At 47.1% G+C, this 17555-nt stretch overlaps 1 protein-coding gene across 2 annotated transcripts in view; it reads right to left on the bottom strand.

Annotated features, from left to right (window-relative positions):
* Positions 1-17555, bottom strand: part of SETD3 (SET domain containing 3, actin N3(tau)-histidine methyltransferase) — a 452863-nt gene that overhangs the window by 70715 nt on the left and 364593 nt on the right. For both annotated transcript variants that reach the window (XM_085626427.1, XM_085626428.1), the window contains exon 9: positions 10327-10401. In XM_085626427.1, the coding sequence (XP_085482553.1) occupies positions 10327-10401 (75 nt within the window). The remainder of the gene's footprint in view (positions 1-10326; positions 10402-17555) is intronic.

Raw genomic sequence — 17555 nt, 5'->3', positions numbered from 1 at the left:
AAGAAATGAGACATGCCTGGGGCACACAAGGTGTTCCTTGCATAGTCCAGTTCAAACCGGCGCTGGGGCACTCCAGCCCCAGCTCTGGCGCGAAACTGGACAAAGGGAAGTGGGTGTAACCACCCTCTCCCAGGTCCCACCCATAAGGCGTGACCAAGCAGGTATCCCAGCCCCCCAGATTAGTATAAGAGTGGGAGTTGGGCCCCAGGACTTTAGATTATCCTGAACCTGCAACTTGAACAGAAACTCTGGACCTTCGACATTCGACGAAAGAAGAAGACTGAAGAATCTCCCTTGTGGCCAAGGAGTGGCTACCCTGTGCAAACAGGCACCATCAAGAGACTACCCTTTGCTTTGCTAAAGTTCTACGAGGGACCGACTGCAGAGCCCGACCAGAGCCTTGACTTCCAGACTTCTCCGACCCTGATCCACATCAGAGCTGAGATCCGTGGAGGCGACGAGAGACGTGGGACCGGCTACCTGGGAAAAGTGGCTAGTATCTTCAAGCGCAGCTTCTGAGGCACCCTCGAAGTTGTGCACCGGGGATTGAGAAGCCCCAACCCCAAGCACCATCTGCACCGAAGACCAGCCCCCCACACTCCACGAGTCCTGCGTGGGGCCCTTCTGCATTTTCCTGCTTGCCGCGTCTGTCCGGTTGCTTGCCCGCTGGCTAGTGGCCTTTGTGACGACGCATCCCGTAATCTTCAGCGCTGGTTTGGCTCCTCCAGACTGGCTCCTGCTCCTTCGAAAAAGAGAAGCACCCCAGACCTTCCTGGTCTGCACCAGAAGCAAGTCCTCCGTTCTTCGTGGGTTCCGCTTGCCAAGGCTTGGTGAGTCCTAGTCCAACTTCGACGACGCAGACAGCAAGAGCCTTCGTGGGACAGCTCGCCTCCTGGTCGTCCTCGACGTTCCCTGGTCCTCGTGGCTGCAGCGACAAGCTTCACCTTCACCTGCAATCTTCACGACATCGCCTGGTTCCACGTGGTCACTGGCTAGTGACCTTGACTCTGTCCCTTCTGCTTGCAGGTCTCCTCTCTTCTTGATCCCAGCCTTGGGATCCACCGGACACTCTTCACTGACTGCCTGTCAGCAACTTTCCTTCAGGCATCCATAGAAGTCCACGACGAAACCCGACGCAAGTTCACACCTATGCACCCGCAGCCTGTGGGCTAGGTAACTTGGGTACTTTGGTGCTCACAAGGGTAGTGACTATCCTAGGGTCTAGTTTCCGAGTCTCGACTCTCTAGCTGCTTTAGAAGTGTCCTTAAACTGTCAATTGCTAACAACTACTATTTCTATCGACTTTTACGCATTACGCGTGAGTGTTTCCACTCTGCACCTGAATCCCGTGGGCCTCCCACTTCCTAACCTTTGGTAGTGTAGTGTAGCCCCAGCGATTCCCTAGGCCTATCCTATTTCCGTGACAGTGGTCCTTATACCACTTACTTAGTATATAGTTTGCGTGGCCCATAGGGCCTAACTGTATTACTTACCTGTGTGACTTAATGTATGCTTAAATAAGACTGTGTTGTACTTACCTCTAATCTCATAAAGAGTGCTGAGGGTTTGACTAGAATAAATACACTTTATTTTATATATATATCTGTTGTGGTGTCCTTTCATTTGGTATTCAAGGGATTATATATGGTATCACAGCTGGCTTCACATGCCATTCAGAGTTTAGCCTAAGACTGCTCTTGTCCATGCTACCACTAGGATAGCTGGTCTATAAGGTTGACTTTACAACCAATCACCATAAGGGTATTTGGACTGATATAAGGTGTACACTAGAACTAGTGACATCATACATCAGGCCAACTTCTCACAATGATCATCTCCCCTTTCCTTGTCCAATCAGAGTTAGGAGTTTCGTAAATTCGAAACATTCAGGAGTGGTACATGCCATTAGAGAGGTATAATAGAGGTAGTTTAGTTAGATTAGTTACCACAGAGAGACGGAGAATGCTGAGAGACTGAGATGCTGTCCGAAATTTAAGTAAATACTGAAGAAGATCCAAATCCAGACTTAGAACTTTCAAGCCAATTAATTAAAGAACATCACAGAAGAATCGATGAGGCTCCTAATTAGAGAACATCGCGGAAGAATCAAGGAGGAAGACAGCGTCAGAGAGGGGTGTGGCGCAGGTGCCGTATCTAAAAGAGGTCATCTGTCCTGTCCTGAATCCTGTCCTGAGCTTTGGTCGTCTAATCTATCCCCTGGGGCTGTTCCCAATTCCTTGGCCAACGGGTTGGTTTCCACACCATACTAGGTTAATATAATTCTGTGTAGTATTGTCAATGTACTGTTCTCTCTTTTCCTCCCTACACCGGTTCTGTCATCGTAATAATTTTGTTTAACGATTATTCTGATTGAATTATTTTCTCTTCCTCTCCTTGTCGAAGACGGTGTTCTAACTGTATTATGGTTCTTGGCTCACATGAACCTACTAGATAAACATTTAAAACTCTTCTGAGTCTGTGGTTATTCAATAAAGGTTTATTATATGTAATATTTCACCTACTTAGTTAACTAAATGGTCCATTGACCAGAGGAAAATACATTGGAGCAAGAGGTTTGGTAAGATATAATCAGATAAAATTCATCTTACAGGTATTAGCACAATAAATTGACCCCAGCGGTATTTACTAGCCTACATGAATGAGTGTGTTTATGGGCCCAGGTGAATGTATAGTAAGTCTGTACCTGAGGTTGGTAACGCGCTACATCATATGCAACAAACAAAGAATATTTGACAGTTCAAGTAAGTATTCCAAACTACCCGAGTTCTGTCAAATGTATACTGGACACGGTGACATAAAACTGCTTAAATCACACCAAGTCAGTGACTTTTCACAAGCTGCGACACTCATACAAATTTTAAACCAAAACTGAATAACAATAGGGGCATAGAGGAAAGTGAGAGATAACACATAGATGTATAATACAAGGAAGAGACCAGTATTGAATATGCTACTTACCAGTATGCATCTGTTCTTGGCATGTAGGGCTGCTGACATTCATATCTGTGCATAGATCGCCGCCTAGTGTTGGGTCCGGATGTTTGCACGTTGTTGTCCTGGAAGAGTCTTCGAAGTATCCTTGGATAGGTGACTCCTCCCCTGGACTACAGTGCGCATGGGCATCCTCTCCATCCTCAGATTGTTTTTCGCCATTGTGGCAGTGATGGAGTAGATACAGAAAGTGATGACCATGCTTGCAGTAATTCTGAGAGCTGCAGCTGCGACAGGCGCCGGGGAGGAGGGAGGGCGATATGAATGTCAGCAGCCCTACATGCCAAGAACAGATGCATACTGGTAAGTAGCATATTCAGTTCGAGGCATGTGGGCTGCTGAATTCATATCTGTGCATAGAATACATAGCAGTGCCCTCTATTGGCGGCGGCTACCCGTGCCAGCTGCAGCGGTCTGAAAAAGTGTTTTGAGAACAGCCTGTCCTACAGCTGCCTGCTGTTTTGACTGCACATCTACGCAATAGTGTTTTGTAAATGTGTGTGTAGTGGACCATGTGGCTGCTCTGCATATATCATGCAGGGGAATATTTCCTAGGAAGGCCATGGAAGCCCCCAACTTACGTGTTGAGTGGGCTCGTGGTGGAATAGTTAATGTGCGTTTTGCTTTTTGATAACAGATTTGAATACACTTAACTATCCATCTGGCTATCCCTGCTTTGGAGATGGCGTTACCTTTGTGGTGTGGGGCAAAGGCAACGAACAGTTGTTTTGTCTTCCTGAAGGGTTTAGTCCTATCGATGTAGTACATGAGGGCCCTCCGTACATCTAGTGTATGTAGTGCCCTTTCTGCAACAGTTTGTGGGTTTTGGAAGAAAACTGGCAGTTCAATAGTTTGATTCATGTGGAACTGCGATATTACTTTGGGCATGAATTTGGGGTTGGTACGTAGTACGACCCTGTTGGTGTGAACCTGTATAAATGGCTCTTGAACGGTTAGTGCCTGGAGTTCACTAACTCTTCTTAGGGAAGTGATCGCTACAAGGAAGGCCACTTTCCAGGTAAGGAATTGAATCTCGCATGAGTGTAGAGGTTCAAAGGGTGGACCCATCAGGCGTGTGAGGACCAAGTTGAGGTTCCACATTGGAGCCGGTGGGTGGCTTGGTGGAATGACTCGTTTGAGTCCTTCCAAGAATGCTTTGATGGCAGGCACTCTGAATAGAGAGAGGTGCTGCCTGGTTTGCAGATAGGCTGAGATTGCGGTCAAATGGACACGTATAGAGGTGTACGCCAGATTGCATCGATATAGGTGTAAGAGATAACAGATGATGTTTTGGATGGATGCGTCCAGCGGGTTGATGTCATTATTACCGCAATAAATGACGAACCTTTTCCATTTGGCTGCATAGCAAGCTCTGGTAGTGGGTCTCCTGGCCTCCTTGATGATGTCCATACAGTCAGGTGGCAGGTTGAGATAGCCAAACTCTAGGACTTCAGGAGCCAGATCGCCAGATTCAGCTGTTGCGGATCTGGGTGCTGAACCTCTCCATGGTTCTGCGTCAAATGCGCGGGTTTGATCCGCAGCCTTTGATGCGGCACCACGGAAAGTTCGAGGAAGGTGGTGTACCACGGCTGGCGTGCCCACGTGGGAGCAACTAGGACGAGTGTCAGGGAGTGTTGTCGGAGTTTGCGGGCCACTAGCGGTATCAATGGCGCTGGGGGAAAATCGTACGCAAATCTGCCGGACCAGTTCATCCATATCGCATTGCCCTGCGACTGCGGATGTGGGAATCTGGCGGCGAAGCTTTGGCATTTTGCGTTTTCGCTTGTCGCGAATAGGTCTATCTCCGGATGACCCCACTGCTGGAAGTACGGTTGGAGTACTGATGGGTGTAACTCCCACTCGTGCATCTGGTGGCTGTGTCTGCTGAGCAGATCCGCCATCTGGTTGTCCTTGCCAGGGAGGTGTTCCGCCATGAGGAACATGTTCATTTGAATGGCCCACTTCCACATGCTCTGAGCCAGATGAGACAACTGTGGAGAGTGTGTTCCTCCCTGTTTCTGTATGTAGTACATCGCGGTCATGTTGTCCGTCCGGATCAACACGACCTTGTTGCATAGATGTACTTTGAATGCCTTCATGGCTAGGAAGATTGCCATCAATTCCAGAAGGTTGATGTGCAATTTCTTTTGTTGTGTTGTCCATAGTCCTTGCACTGTGTAGTGGAGTACATGAGCTCCCCATCCCTGGAGAGACGCGTCCGCTGTCAGTACTATCTGTGGGACAGGCTCTTGGAATAGTCGGCCCTTGCAAAGGTTTTGTGGATTCCACCAATGCAGAGAGTTGTATGCCCGACCGCTCACCAACACTAGGTCCTTTAACTGTCCTTGAGCCTGATTCCACTGACGTGCTAGGCACTCCTGAAGTGGGCGCATATGTAATCTCGCGTGCGGGACTATGAAGATGCAGGAGGCCATCATGCCTATCAACTGCATAAACACTCGCGCTGGAAGTGAGTGATTGGGTTTGAATTTGGAGATCAGCAGTTGTATGCTGTTGATCCTCACTAAATTTGGCTGAGCTGTGGCCGCCAGAGTGTCTATAGTCGCACCTAGGTACTGTTGTACGTGTGCGGGCTGGAGATGGGACTTTGGATAATTTAGTGAGAATCCCAGACTGTGAAGAAGGTGAATGGTGCGGGACATGTGGCTTGCACATTGCTGGGCTGACTTCGCTTGAACGAGCCAGTCGTCTAGGTAGGGGTAGACGTGTATATGCTGCCTCCGTAGATGTGCTGCCACCGTAGCTAGGCACTTCGTGAAAACCCTGGGCGCTGTTGTCACGCCGAAGGGAAGGACTTTGAACTGATAGTGCTGCCCCTGAACAGTGAACCTGAGGTATTTTTTGTGTGAGGGGTGGATGGGTATGTGAAAGTACGCATCCTTGAGGTCCAGTGTGGCTAGGAAGTCTCCCTGCTTGAGAAGCGGAAGGACTTGCTGTAGAGTGAGCATGTGAAAGTGCTCTGAAAGAATGTACTGGTTCAGGGGTCTCCGGTCTAATATAGGTCTGAGCGACCCGTCCTTTTTTGGAATTAAGAAGTAGAGGGAGTACACTCCCGTACCCTGCTCGTGGATGGGTACGACCTCTATAGCGCCTTTTAGAAGCATACTTTGCACTTCTTGCTGTAAGAGCGTTAAGTGCTCTGAGGACATAGGACGGCTTCTTGGTGGTATTGTGGGTGGAGTGGAGGTTAACTCCAGACAGTAACCGTATTTTACAATATCTTTGACCCACCTGTCCGTGGTGATGGAATTCCACGTGGACAGGAACCTTTGTAGCCTTCCCCCGACAGGTGTTATGTGGTCGGGAGGAAGGGAGAGGGCGTCACTGCTTGTTCTTGGGGGAGGACCTGGTGTTGCCGTAGCCGCGTCCTCTGCCCTTTGTGCTGGAGCCGCGATATCCACCTCGGGCGTTTTTATCATAGGTGGTCTGTGTATTGCCTTTGTTATATGTTTGCTGTGACCCCTGTCCTCTACCTGCTCCCTTGTTTCCGGGGCGACGAAAGGAGCCGCTCCGAAAGGACTGAGTTTGTAGGGCGCCCATGGACTTTGCAGTGTCCGTGTCCTTTTTTAACTTTGAGGGTGGTGTCAACCTCTGGCCCGAATAAATAGTCGGGGTTGACGGGCTGGTTCAGTATATTGTTTTGTACCTCAGGCTTGAATCCTGAGATCCGTAGCCAGGCATGTCGTCGCAACATGACGCTTGTGTTTATGGCTCTGGCAGCCGTGTCTGCAGCATCTAGTGCGCATTTGATGGAAGCGTTCGTTAGTAGCTGTCCTTCTCTGATGAGCATTTCTGCGCCTTCCTTGAACTGGTCAGGGAGATGTTGGAATATTTGCTCCAGTGTGTCATAGTGCGCTCTATCATAGCGAGCAAGGAGCGCTTGAGTGTTGGCTATGCGCCATATGTTGGCAGCTTGGGCGGCAACTCGCTTGCCAGAGGTTTCTAACACCTTGGACTCTTTGTCCGGGGGAGGAGCGTCACCTGTTGTTTGCGAGTGTGCCCTCTTGCGTGCATTCGCTACGACGATGGAGTCGAGTGGTAATTGTCCTCTGATGTAAGTAGGATCCCCAGGTGCTGATCTGTATTTTTTATCAATCCTGGGGTTTATCACTCGTGCCCTGGTGGGTTCTTTGAAAATGTCCTTGGCTGGTTTGAGGACCCCCTTCAACATTGGCAGAGTCTTTACATGTCTTTCTGAGGATGCAAAGGTGTCCATTAGAAAGTCATCTTCGATGGTATCAGAGTGAAGCTGTACCCCATGGTTATTTGCAGCACGTTCGATAAGAGCGTTGAACGCCGCAGTATCCTCCGTAGGAGATGTTTTTGCCCCATAGAGTTGTTGGTCCTGTGCATCGAGAGGTGCACTGGGGTCTGCTGGGTCGCCCCAAGTTTGATCAGGGTCCTGCTGGTCATCAGGGTCCGTGTCTACATGGTAGGGGACTTGGTCATCCATGTAGTCCTCCAATGCATCTGTATCGGAGCGTGTGGGGGAGAACCGGTGTGGATCCTGGTAGGATGAATGGAAGGGTTCATAAAGGAGAGGTTCCGATTCTGCAGGCAACTTCCTTTTTAGTGGGATCCTGAAAGGGTCCAATGGCGGCTCCGAAGTTATCCTTCGGTCGTGGAGAATCATCCTGCCAGTGTCGGCGTCGATGATACGTGCCGGAGACGTCTCAGCAGGTGTGACCGTAGGTTGGGTGACCCGTGTCCTGAGTTGGAACATTTTTGGGATTGTTGACGGAGGCAAGCCGAAGGTAATGTTGGCCGGCACCGAAGAGGCTGCTGGAGCTCCGATCGAACCGGAACCCGACGTGTCCTGGAGGACAGCTGTGGTTTTGCTGCCTTGCGCCGCACCAGGTCGTACTTGGGGCGCCTTCGAGGCTTTGGCACCGGCCAGGCTCGTAGAGGCGGCCGTGGATTTTTTCGGCGCCGGCGGTTCATCGAGTCGAGGTGCAGAGATCACCGTCGAAGTCTTCGATACCTGAGGCTTAGGTGTCGTCGAGGGAGCGATGCGAGACACAGCAGGCGGTACGGCCCTTGGTGTCGTTGGTGCCGGTAGCCGAGCAGGTTTGTCGGTGCCGATGGCTTTGTTCCGTTTGTCGACTCCAACGTCGCCCGCTTCAAGTTCGGCACCGAAGTCCCTCTTGGTGCGGTCGGTGCAGACGCGGTGCGCTGGCGTCGAAGGCCTCGATCCGACCAGCGCCACTTTCAGTTTCGGTTTCGGTGGAACCGGAGCAGCTTTCGGTTTCGGTTTTGTGGTAGGGAAACCAGCCTGTTTATGTAGTAATGGCTGCCGCTGAACGTCCGAGGCCGGGCCCGAGGGCGGGGCCGAAGAACTGCGGGATGGGTCTCGGGTAAGGCCCGAAGGCGATCCCTCGACCGGAGCCATAGGCTGTGGCACTGGTGTTTGAACGGTTTGAACAGGTAGGCCTTGTTCATCATTGGAGCTACTTTCTTCGGCCCCTAAGGCCTCCTCGTCGTCTCCTACCTCGGTGTCGTCTTCACCTCTGTGGAAGAGTGACTCGTCTACCTCGTCCGATCCGGGTTCGTGTTCGGAAACGGGACTGGAGGGCAAGACTTCTAATTCCTCGACGTCTTCGGCCTCGTCGAAGATGTCTGTTGGGGCCGGTGCCGCGTGCTGCGCCTCAAGTCTCGCCGCTCGTCGATTCCGCAGAGTCTTCTTGGAACGGAACCGGGCACAGGCCATGCATGTCGATTCGTCGTGGTCCGGCGAAAGGCATTTGTTGCACACCGGATGGACGTCGATGTGTGGGTACTTCGCATTGCATACCGGACACCTTTTGAATGGCGTCCTCGATTCCATCGTCGAAGTAGTCGATGGACAGGTAAATGCGAAAAAAGTCGGTGCTGAAAGTTAGTAAACTAACAGGATTGTATCGAAACCCGATCGATAAACAGTACCGACGCAAACTAAAGGCCTTTTGGCCTCGAAAAAATATTTTCATAACTTGAGCTAAGATAGCACATCCGAACCCAATGGCGGAAAAAAACAATCTGAGGATGGAGAGGATGCCCATGCGCACTGTAGTCCAGGGGAGGAGTCACCTATCCAAGGATACTTCGAAGACTCTTCCAGGACAACAACGTGCAAACATCCGGACCCAACACTAGGCGGCGATCTATGCACAGATATGAATTCAGCAGCCCACATGCCTCGAACACCACATTTATGTTCCCCTTTCCCATGCAAAACCAATGAAAATGTTTTTAAAGTCCACAACCTGTTTTAGTTGTTCCATCTAGAAACTATGACATAGCTAACCCCCCTATTTATGCTCACTCTCATGTTTCAACCTGAAGACAATATAATGGTCCTCTGGTCACACTTTTTATTGGAAATTGTCTTTCCAGTCGGTTTAAATTCACTCATTTAATTTTCGTTTTAACATACAACTGTTATTTTCATACTGTACATTCCAAATTTGAGTTTCACTAAATCTTCTTCCAGCATTCTAATGCTCTTTGAAGACATAGTGATGGTGGGGATTTGTAGAGACAAATTGAATTTTCCTTGAGAAGTCCAATCTATGGCACGTGTTCAAAGTAATAAAATCAGGGGCAGTTCCAGCGCTAAGGCGAAGGAGCGTCGTAAAATAAAATGATAACGTAGTCATTATCAATATTTTTTTCATAGGTTTGGGGCTGGGTTTGGGCGAGGTTGGTGGCAGAGGAGTGCACACTAAGGGCACATGATTGCTTGGCTGGCCATCTGGGACCGGCCAAATAGCTATTCGCACTTAGCATGTTCCAACAGGCTGCATTACACCGCCTGGTGGGGAACATGGCAATGCTCCCTGTCCCCATCTGTGTGCCGAAACACGGTGCTCAGACCAATCGCAACGCTGCACTGCAGCGTTGTAATTGGCTTTGGGGAGCCTGGGAGCTTCCTGCTGCTTCCCGGGCCGGTGGCTGTGAGGACGGAGGTAAGTGTTTTCTATTTTTTTTCTATTTTATTCCGCGCTTAACACCCACCCCGCCACCCCTGCTCCCTATCAGTCGCTACTGAATAAAATTACCAGAGTCACTAAATCCTATCCAATTCTACTTAGGCTAGCAATTCTGGTGCAAAGTAAGATGGTGGTTTTAGTGTACGTGCCTAATGAAAAGTGGAAAGATGCCACCAATTATTTATGGAAACATCACTGCATGATCTTGAATTAGTAAAACCTATTACAAACCTAACCTAAGGCAAATGTCAATCATCCATCTCTCATTCTAGCATCATTTCTCATTTCCTGGCATTCACTGTATTCAGTACCTGTTTTGCCTTACCTGTTCTCCTTCCTTAAAATCTTGCAGTGCTACACATTCACAGCGGTCATCTTCTAAATTGTAGCCTGTTGTGATCTAGCAGAGGAAAACATGAACAGTTGTAATGCATTTGGTATGATTTAACTCGAAGCACATTTACTTCTTCATATGCAATACAATATTAATGAACAGTATCCAACATGCTGCTTTTCGCCACCTGGCATAACAGGGTTAGTAATGAACCTTTAATGAAACCTTGCTACTATGTTTCTTAGGCTCGCTAAAATATCCATTCTAAACATCTGTTGGCACAAAGTTTTCTAAACAGGCAACATGTATATTGAACAAATAAAGTAATGCTGAAAGGACCCCAAGGAGATTATGCAAGGGAAATGGCTTTGCAACAGAACAGAATACGAACCCATTTTCAATCTACAAACGTTTGAAGAAGGACTTACCCGCACTCCTGCCATGTCATAATATCTTTAAGAGATCATATAAAACTGCAAAAACTGAGACACTACCAGAGTCTTTAAAAAATATGTAAGGAAGCTTTATGGAAAAATAATTAGATTGTTCTTAGCTTTGAAAAATGTTAACTTCTCTTGCAACTGAAAAAGGAATACAACAATTGTTTTAAACTTTACAACTGCATTTATTACAATTCGGGGTACACACTAATATAACAGTTATCACAAGATCAAACAGATATAGTGTATGACAAGAAGCTTGGTTCAATATATTGAAATGGACTTCCGAGGGATATGAATCTCTCCCTAGCCCTCGTGTGTGTTTTCAGGGCCCACAGAAGAGCCATGAGATCCACAGGAAGAGGCCTGGAAGGTGACAGCGGGATCACAAAATAATGGTAGGTTGGTGACTACAACTATCCCTTCCTAAACAGGCACTGGCAATGCCAATAGGTCCCGGCAATCTGAAAGCTACTGGCATTGTCAATGATGTCTTATAGTCATGTGCTATGGAGTTGAGTGGAATTAAGTGGTTCGGACTGGAATTGCTTGTGCAATTGTGTGGTGTGGAATTGTGTAGAGGTATGTGTAGTGTAGTATAGAGGAATTATTTGGCTTGGTGTGTTGTGGAAATATGTAGATAGTAATTACATGGTATTGAGTGTACTGGAACTATGTGGAGTGGTATCATGTGTCATGGAGTCTAATAATGTGGAGTGGAATCGGGTGTTTGCGGGATGGCATGTTGTGGAGCGGAATGGTGTGGTGTTGAATTGTGTGGCATGATGTGGAATTCTGTGGTGTGGATTGGATGTATGTGGTTCGTAGTGGAATTATGTTGTATCGTGGAATTTTGTATTTTTGTGGAATTATGCGGTGTAGAAAGGAAATGTGTGGTGGTTAATTTGCACCAATTTTAAGAACATGTGTGAAACCTCATGAGGCAATACTGCATGTAGGATCCTCAGAAGAGGTGCGACATGAGTCATTTCTCAGTGTTAAGTTGATCGAGTAAAGGATTTGCTACAATTCTGAGGATGATAGTATATAGCTTCCCAGACTGATGTGGCATGAATGGTGCTAATGATCTGGCACGAGTGTTTAAAATTTACATAGTTGCAAATGTTCTTAGTTTGTTGAGCGAAGATGGTAACGGAGCTACACTGAATGCAATATAAATGAAAAGGTGTTGGAAGGCAATGGATATATTTCCAATAGAATATTTCAAATAAAGCACTGCAGTTCTGTGGCATGTTCCTTATTGGCCAAATTGACAAGAGTTGTAAAAAGATCTGCCAGGCTAATGCTGTTTAGTCATCTTTTGAAAATATCTGTAGGCATAACTTGGTCACATCTTGCTCGTGGTAAATAGGAGCTGTTGATAATATCACTACCGTTCTCTAGTTAGGAGGTTGATAAGATCATTTGTTAGTTTATCCATTGGTGGACCAATTAGTTTAATAAGAAGGCATAGTTCTTTGGGTGGTTCCAATTAAGATACAAGTCAACAAGTAATGAATTAGTTGAGACAGAATTACTGCATCAATTTATGGAATAGCATCTGCATTCGTTTTTACTTTTTGCCAAGCTACAGTGATTACGAGAAGATTTAGAAGTAAATGTGTAAATACATGCCTTTGGCTGCAAGGGAGTGAACGGAATATGCAAAACAGCAGGTATTGCATACATGTGATTTCACTGAATTTGGATGTGTGGAATTTTGCGAGGAAACAAATGAAGAAATAGAGTCAGCACCTAACAGATTTTGACTTCAAGAGGATAATAGGTTTTCTAAATGTGTGTGTGGAATTATTGGAACATATAATGATTTGATCTCAGAGTTATTGAGCATCAACAGAATAATAGCAAATAATAGCAGCAGACAGTACGAAGTGAGATCGAGTTGGTGTGTGGTAAACACAAAAGTGGTGGAGCACATGACCAACCAGCAATGGTGCTTAAGTACAGAGATTATACACCGGTTTGTGTATAACAAATCACATACACTGATTCAAAATACTTGTAGAACTAAACAAATGGAATTCTATTCAAATGTCACTTTAGAGGACATACTTCAGGAGCATAGCAACTGTCTGAGCCCGATATTCTAATGGTTACTTCTTGATCAAATTTTAGAGCGGAACAGGCCGAAACACTTTGGGAAATCTTACTAGCGACTTCTATTACATTGCCACTGTATACGATTCAGATATGTATTTAATACAACACCCAAAATGCAATTTGTCCAAAGTTTATGGCTCATCTGTACAACCCTGACAAGTTGTAAACCCTTTCCCAATGTTTATTAAACTGGTGAGATTACCCGAGAGTGCCAACACTCACATGAGCCTGTTCTGCCTAGGTATGGACATACCATCATCTAACAAACCTCATGAACGCCAAGTATGATGAACTAAAATGCAAGTGAATGGGTGGGATAAAAGAAAGCATTGCTAAGACTGTGTGGGTATAAACGTTAGCATAGACAGCAGGAAAGCATAAAACTGTAGTCTAGGTGTCCTAATTACAGTTCTCTCAGTGTTGGTTTGTAAACCTTCCTCGGGCTCTGGGAAAGGCTGGCCACAGCTGGTTCTATCGGAGTCACCGTAAACCCGCCCTAATTGACTCTCGCAGCCTGCGACACCACATGACGTCACAATGTGTAATGAAGGCCCAGACAATCACAGCCAAGCACTATAAATAGCCGGCACAGGACGCTGCCCATTTGCCTAGCAACAGTGGGACATAAAACCAGAAGGGTAGTGCTATTGTGTCACAAAAACAACTAACGCTCCAGTGGACAGAAAACCATGGCGCACAGCACCATACCAGAGTAACGCAGGCGAGGTTACTCGCTTCGCACTAACTTCAACGTACACACTAAAAACCGAGAAAATGCAGCATTGCTTCACTCAATCACACAATTACCACATCACCCCTCAGAGCGGCGCACAAGTCTCACGGAGGTGCAATTGGTGCCTAACAGCGAGGACATGAAAAAACTGATAACTGCCTTTGCTGATACATGCCCATATCCATCGCCACTGCGCTGTGTGACACGCTCCCACAGCGAAACAACGTCACCGCTGTGACCAGTTACCCCCACCCTTCCCCAAGCAAAGCCAATAATGAACGGAGTCACTGAAAAGCGGGGTGGGCTAATTAATTAAAAAGATAAATATATAGCGACCAAAGAGAATTAAAAGAAGTACTTAAATTGGTAATAAAATAAGGGATGTGTACTTAATCCCCGATCTTGAGGAGGAGTAAACATAGGAAGAGGCATGACAAATGCATGCCATGGACAAATGGAGATAAACAATGGGAGAGCGATGATGATGCCACCCAATGGCAAGCCCATGGGCGGGCTAAAACCCCTAAACTACATACAACAGGTCTCTTTTCGAGACAGCGCATGAGCGCCGTCTAGAGCCGAGACCTAAAAAGGCAGGACTGGCCACGAAGCATAGAATATTGCCACCGCACATCTCCTGCATTTGCGTACTCTGCAGGCAAATTGGTGTATTTTCTCTTTTTTCTATAGCCAGCTGATTGGGATCTTAGATAAACGGTAATTCTAAATATCTCTCGCAAATAAAATCTTCATCAATCTATCAGCAACGAGCCCCAGACAGAAGAGAGGGTTCAAAAAGCAGCCTAACTATTGTGTATATAAGTAGGGTGAAAAAGAGGGATGCTCTAATTAGACTTCAGCTAGAATTGATTTCCCAGACAGGGCATACCTGTAAAAACACATAGCTTTTACCTACATTTTAATTAAATATGAGCAAATTTAACTTGCGCTAACTGCTTAAACATGGACAAAGGAGGTACCCTGCTAACACACGATTGGGGTTTAAAATGCGCCACTACAACCATTAATACATGCTTACAAGTTTTCATATTTAAAGTGTACCCTGCAATTTCGTCCCTCCCTCGGAACCTACATCCAAGCAACACATACTTCAGGCAACCACTAACAAAGCCAATAGGTCTCGCCCATGGAAGAGCTACTGGCTTTGCCAACATGTTTAAGCCATGTTGTACACCAGCGTGGCTGCTATTCAAAATGGCTAAAAGTTAGTGGGGTAAAGGAGAGTGGCGTGGAGAGAAGTGTCACAAAGAGGAGTAGAGAATTATGGAGTGGCGTACAGTGGTGTAGAGTTGAGTGGCGTGGAGAGAAGTGAAATGTCATGGAGAGGCGTGGAGTGTTGTTATGTTATATGGATATTTCTAAAGCGCACGTTCACCAACGGTCTCTTGGCGCTATGAATTGAACAGAGAGGGTTCGAAACCGGAACAGTCTAGTTATGCGCTAAAATAAAGAGCCAAGTTTTGAGAAATTTTCTAAACCGTACATAATCCTCTTCAAGTCTCAGAGTAATCGGCAATGAGTTTCACAGTTTCGGGCCCAGTGCAGAGAACCGCGACCCTCCAGTGCGTTTACGTCTGAATCTCGGTACAACCAGTTGATTCAGATGCAAACATCTAAGGGTGCGCTGGGAGGCATACTTGCTGATTCTCGATGAGATATAATTGGGACTGGTACCCTGAATGGCTCCAAAAAGGATACAACCTGTTTTAAACATAGTTCGTTGCTCCACCGGGAGCCAGTGGAGTTCTTTCAGCAGTGGGCTAATGTGACATCGTCTATCCTTTTGATAGATGATTCTAGCTGCTTGATTCTGAATTTTCTGAAAACGGTGCTGCTGATGTTGCGGGAGGCCAAGATACAGTGCATTTCCATAATCAATTTTGGAAAGAATCAGGGCTATAATGATTTGGATGCTAGCCTTTCTGCTGAAGAATCTTCTTATCTTGCGCAGCTTACGAAGCTGAACAAAGCAGGCCGAGGTTACCGATCCAATCTGGGAGCTCATGGTGAGATCCGAGTCAATTTGTATCCCCAGACTCTTAATTACTGGCTTGTGGAGCGGTGCGCACCAAGCTCCGGGGACCAATGTGTGGCAGTCCAGTGCATGAGTTTGTTTCTCGGTAGCGGATTGAGGGATACAGCGCTCGGGGACTGGGCGTGCACCACACAACGCATACATGGACCCGAATACGAAATTGCAGGCTAGAATTGCCTGACTTAAGTGCAAGGTTTTTTTTTCTTTATGCCACAGTGGGCTGTGCTGGCGCACTGGCGCCGCGCCCGGCCCGCGTTGCGGATATGGCGCTGGTGCTGTACCAACTAGGGGCCCCTAAGTCTGAGATTCTTAATGATGCTCTGCACAACTTTAGATGGGGCCTGGGCGGTGGCTGCGGCGCGGGCTGAGGCGCGACGCCAACCCTGCTGCCGACACTGCGACTCAGGAGCACCAAGCACACACAAACAACAAAATAGACCTACCACTTGCTCAGGTACGCGTCCAAGGACTACAGCAATGCCACCATGTACAACGCCGCCGGACCCCCGGGTTGTCGGCTGAATGGCTGTGTCATATTGTTTGAAAAGAATTTACCTATTGCATAGCTGATTTGACACCATGGATGGTGCATGTACACTATATGATGATGCAACTGTGAATAATAAAGGTTTTCCAAAAAAAAAAAAATGAGTTTGTTTCTCGGTACAATTATTTTAGTTTTTTCGGAATTCAATTTTAACTGATTATTGTTCATCCCGTTTTTGATGAACAGCATAGCATTCCTGACGAATTCCTCTGATTCAAGTGACTCTTCAATAGTAAAAATTAGCTGCATATCATCAGCATAATTATAAATCTTAATCCCCATCTGCCGGACACAGGAATTGAGCGGACGTATGTAAACATTAAAAAGAATCGGAGAGAGAGAGGAACCCTGCGGGACTCCACAGCTCATATCTAAAGTGTTGGATTTAAAAGGTGAGTGCCACACTGATTGTTTGCAGCCCTCAAGAAAGGATTTAAACCAATCCAGGGCTGAGCCCCCCAGACCAGTTGCGGCTAAACGATCCAACAGTATATCGTGGTTAACGGTATCAAATGCCGCAGACAGGCCCAGGAGTATAAGGGCCTGAGTACAGTCCACATCTGCCTGGCCTTTAAGGTTGTCTATTACCGACAGTATAACTGATCCGTATAGTGGAGGGAGTAGGGTGTCGTAGAGTAGAGTAGGGTTGAGTTTTGTAGAGTGTTGTAGAAAGGAGTGGCATAGGATTGGTGTAGAGTGGAGTGGCGCAGAGGGTATTGTGTAGAGTGGAGTAGTGTTGTAGAGTGGCACAGAGTGCAACAGACTGTTGTGGAGTGGCACAGAGTGAAGTAAAGTTTAATGGAGTAGAGCACCACAGAGTGGAGTGTCGTAAAGTGGCCTAGAGTAAAGTGGTGGAAAGAACAGTGGAACAGAGTAGACTGGCGTAGAGTGCATTGGTTTTGAGAAAAGTGGTGTAGAGTGCATTGGCATAGAGTGCAGTGGCGTACAGTGGTACAGAGTAGACTGCAGTGGCGTAGAGTGCAGTGAAAGAGTAGATTGTTTTATAGTCGAGTGAAGTGGCATAGAGTGGAATGGTTCAGGGTAGACTGCAGAGGGTCGAGTATGGAGTGCACTGGTGCAGAATAGATTACAGTTGCCTAGAGTGATGTAGAGTGTAGTGCCGTAGAGTGCACTGGCATAGCGTGGTGCAGGCTAGAAAAGAGTGGCGTAGAGAGCAGTGACATAGCAAAATGGCGTAGAGAGCAGTGGTGCAGTGGCATAGAGAGCAGTGGTGCAGAGTAGAGTGGGGCTGAGTTTAGTGGTGGAGAGTGCAGCCTTCTAGAGTGTTGTAGAGTGCAGTGGCGTAGTGTGGTGCAGAGAGAA

Source organism: Triturus cristatus, chromosome 9, assembly GCF_964204655.1.
Source record: "Triturus cristatus chromosome 9, aTriCri1.1, whole genome shotgun sequence".
Classification (NCBI taxonomy): Eukaryota; Metazoa; Chordata; class Amphibia; order Caudata; family Salamandridae; genus Triturus; species Triturus cristatus.
Note: the sequence above shows the minus strand (reverse complement) of the source record. Positions and strands in the feature narration are given on the sequence as shown.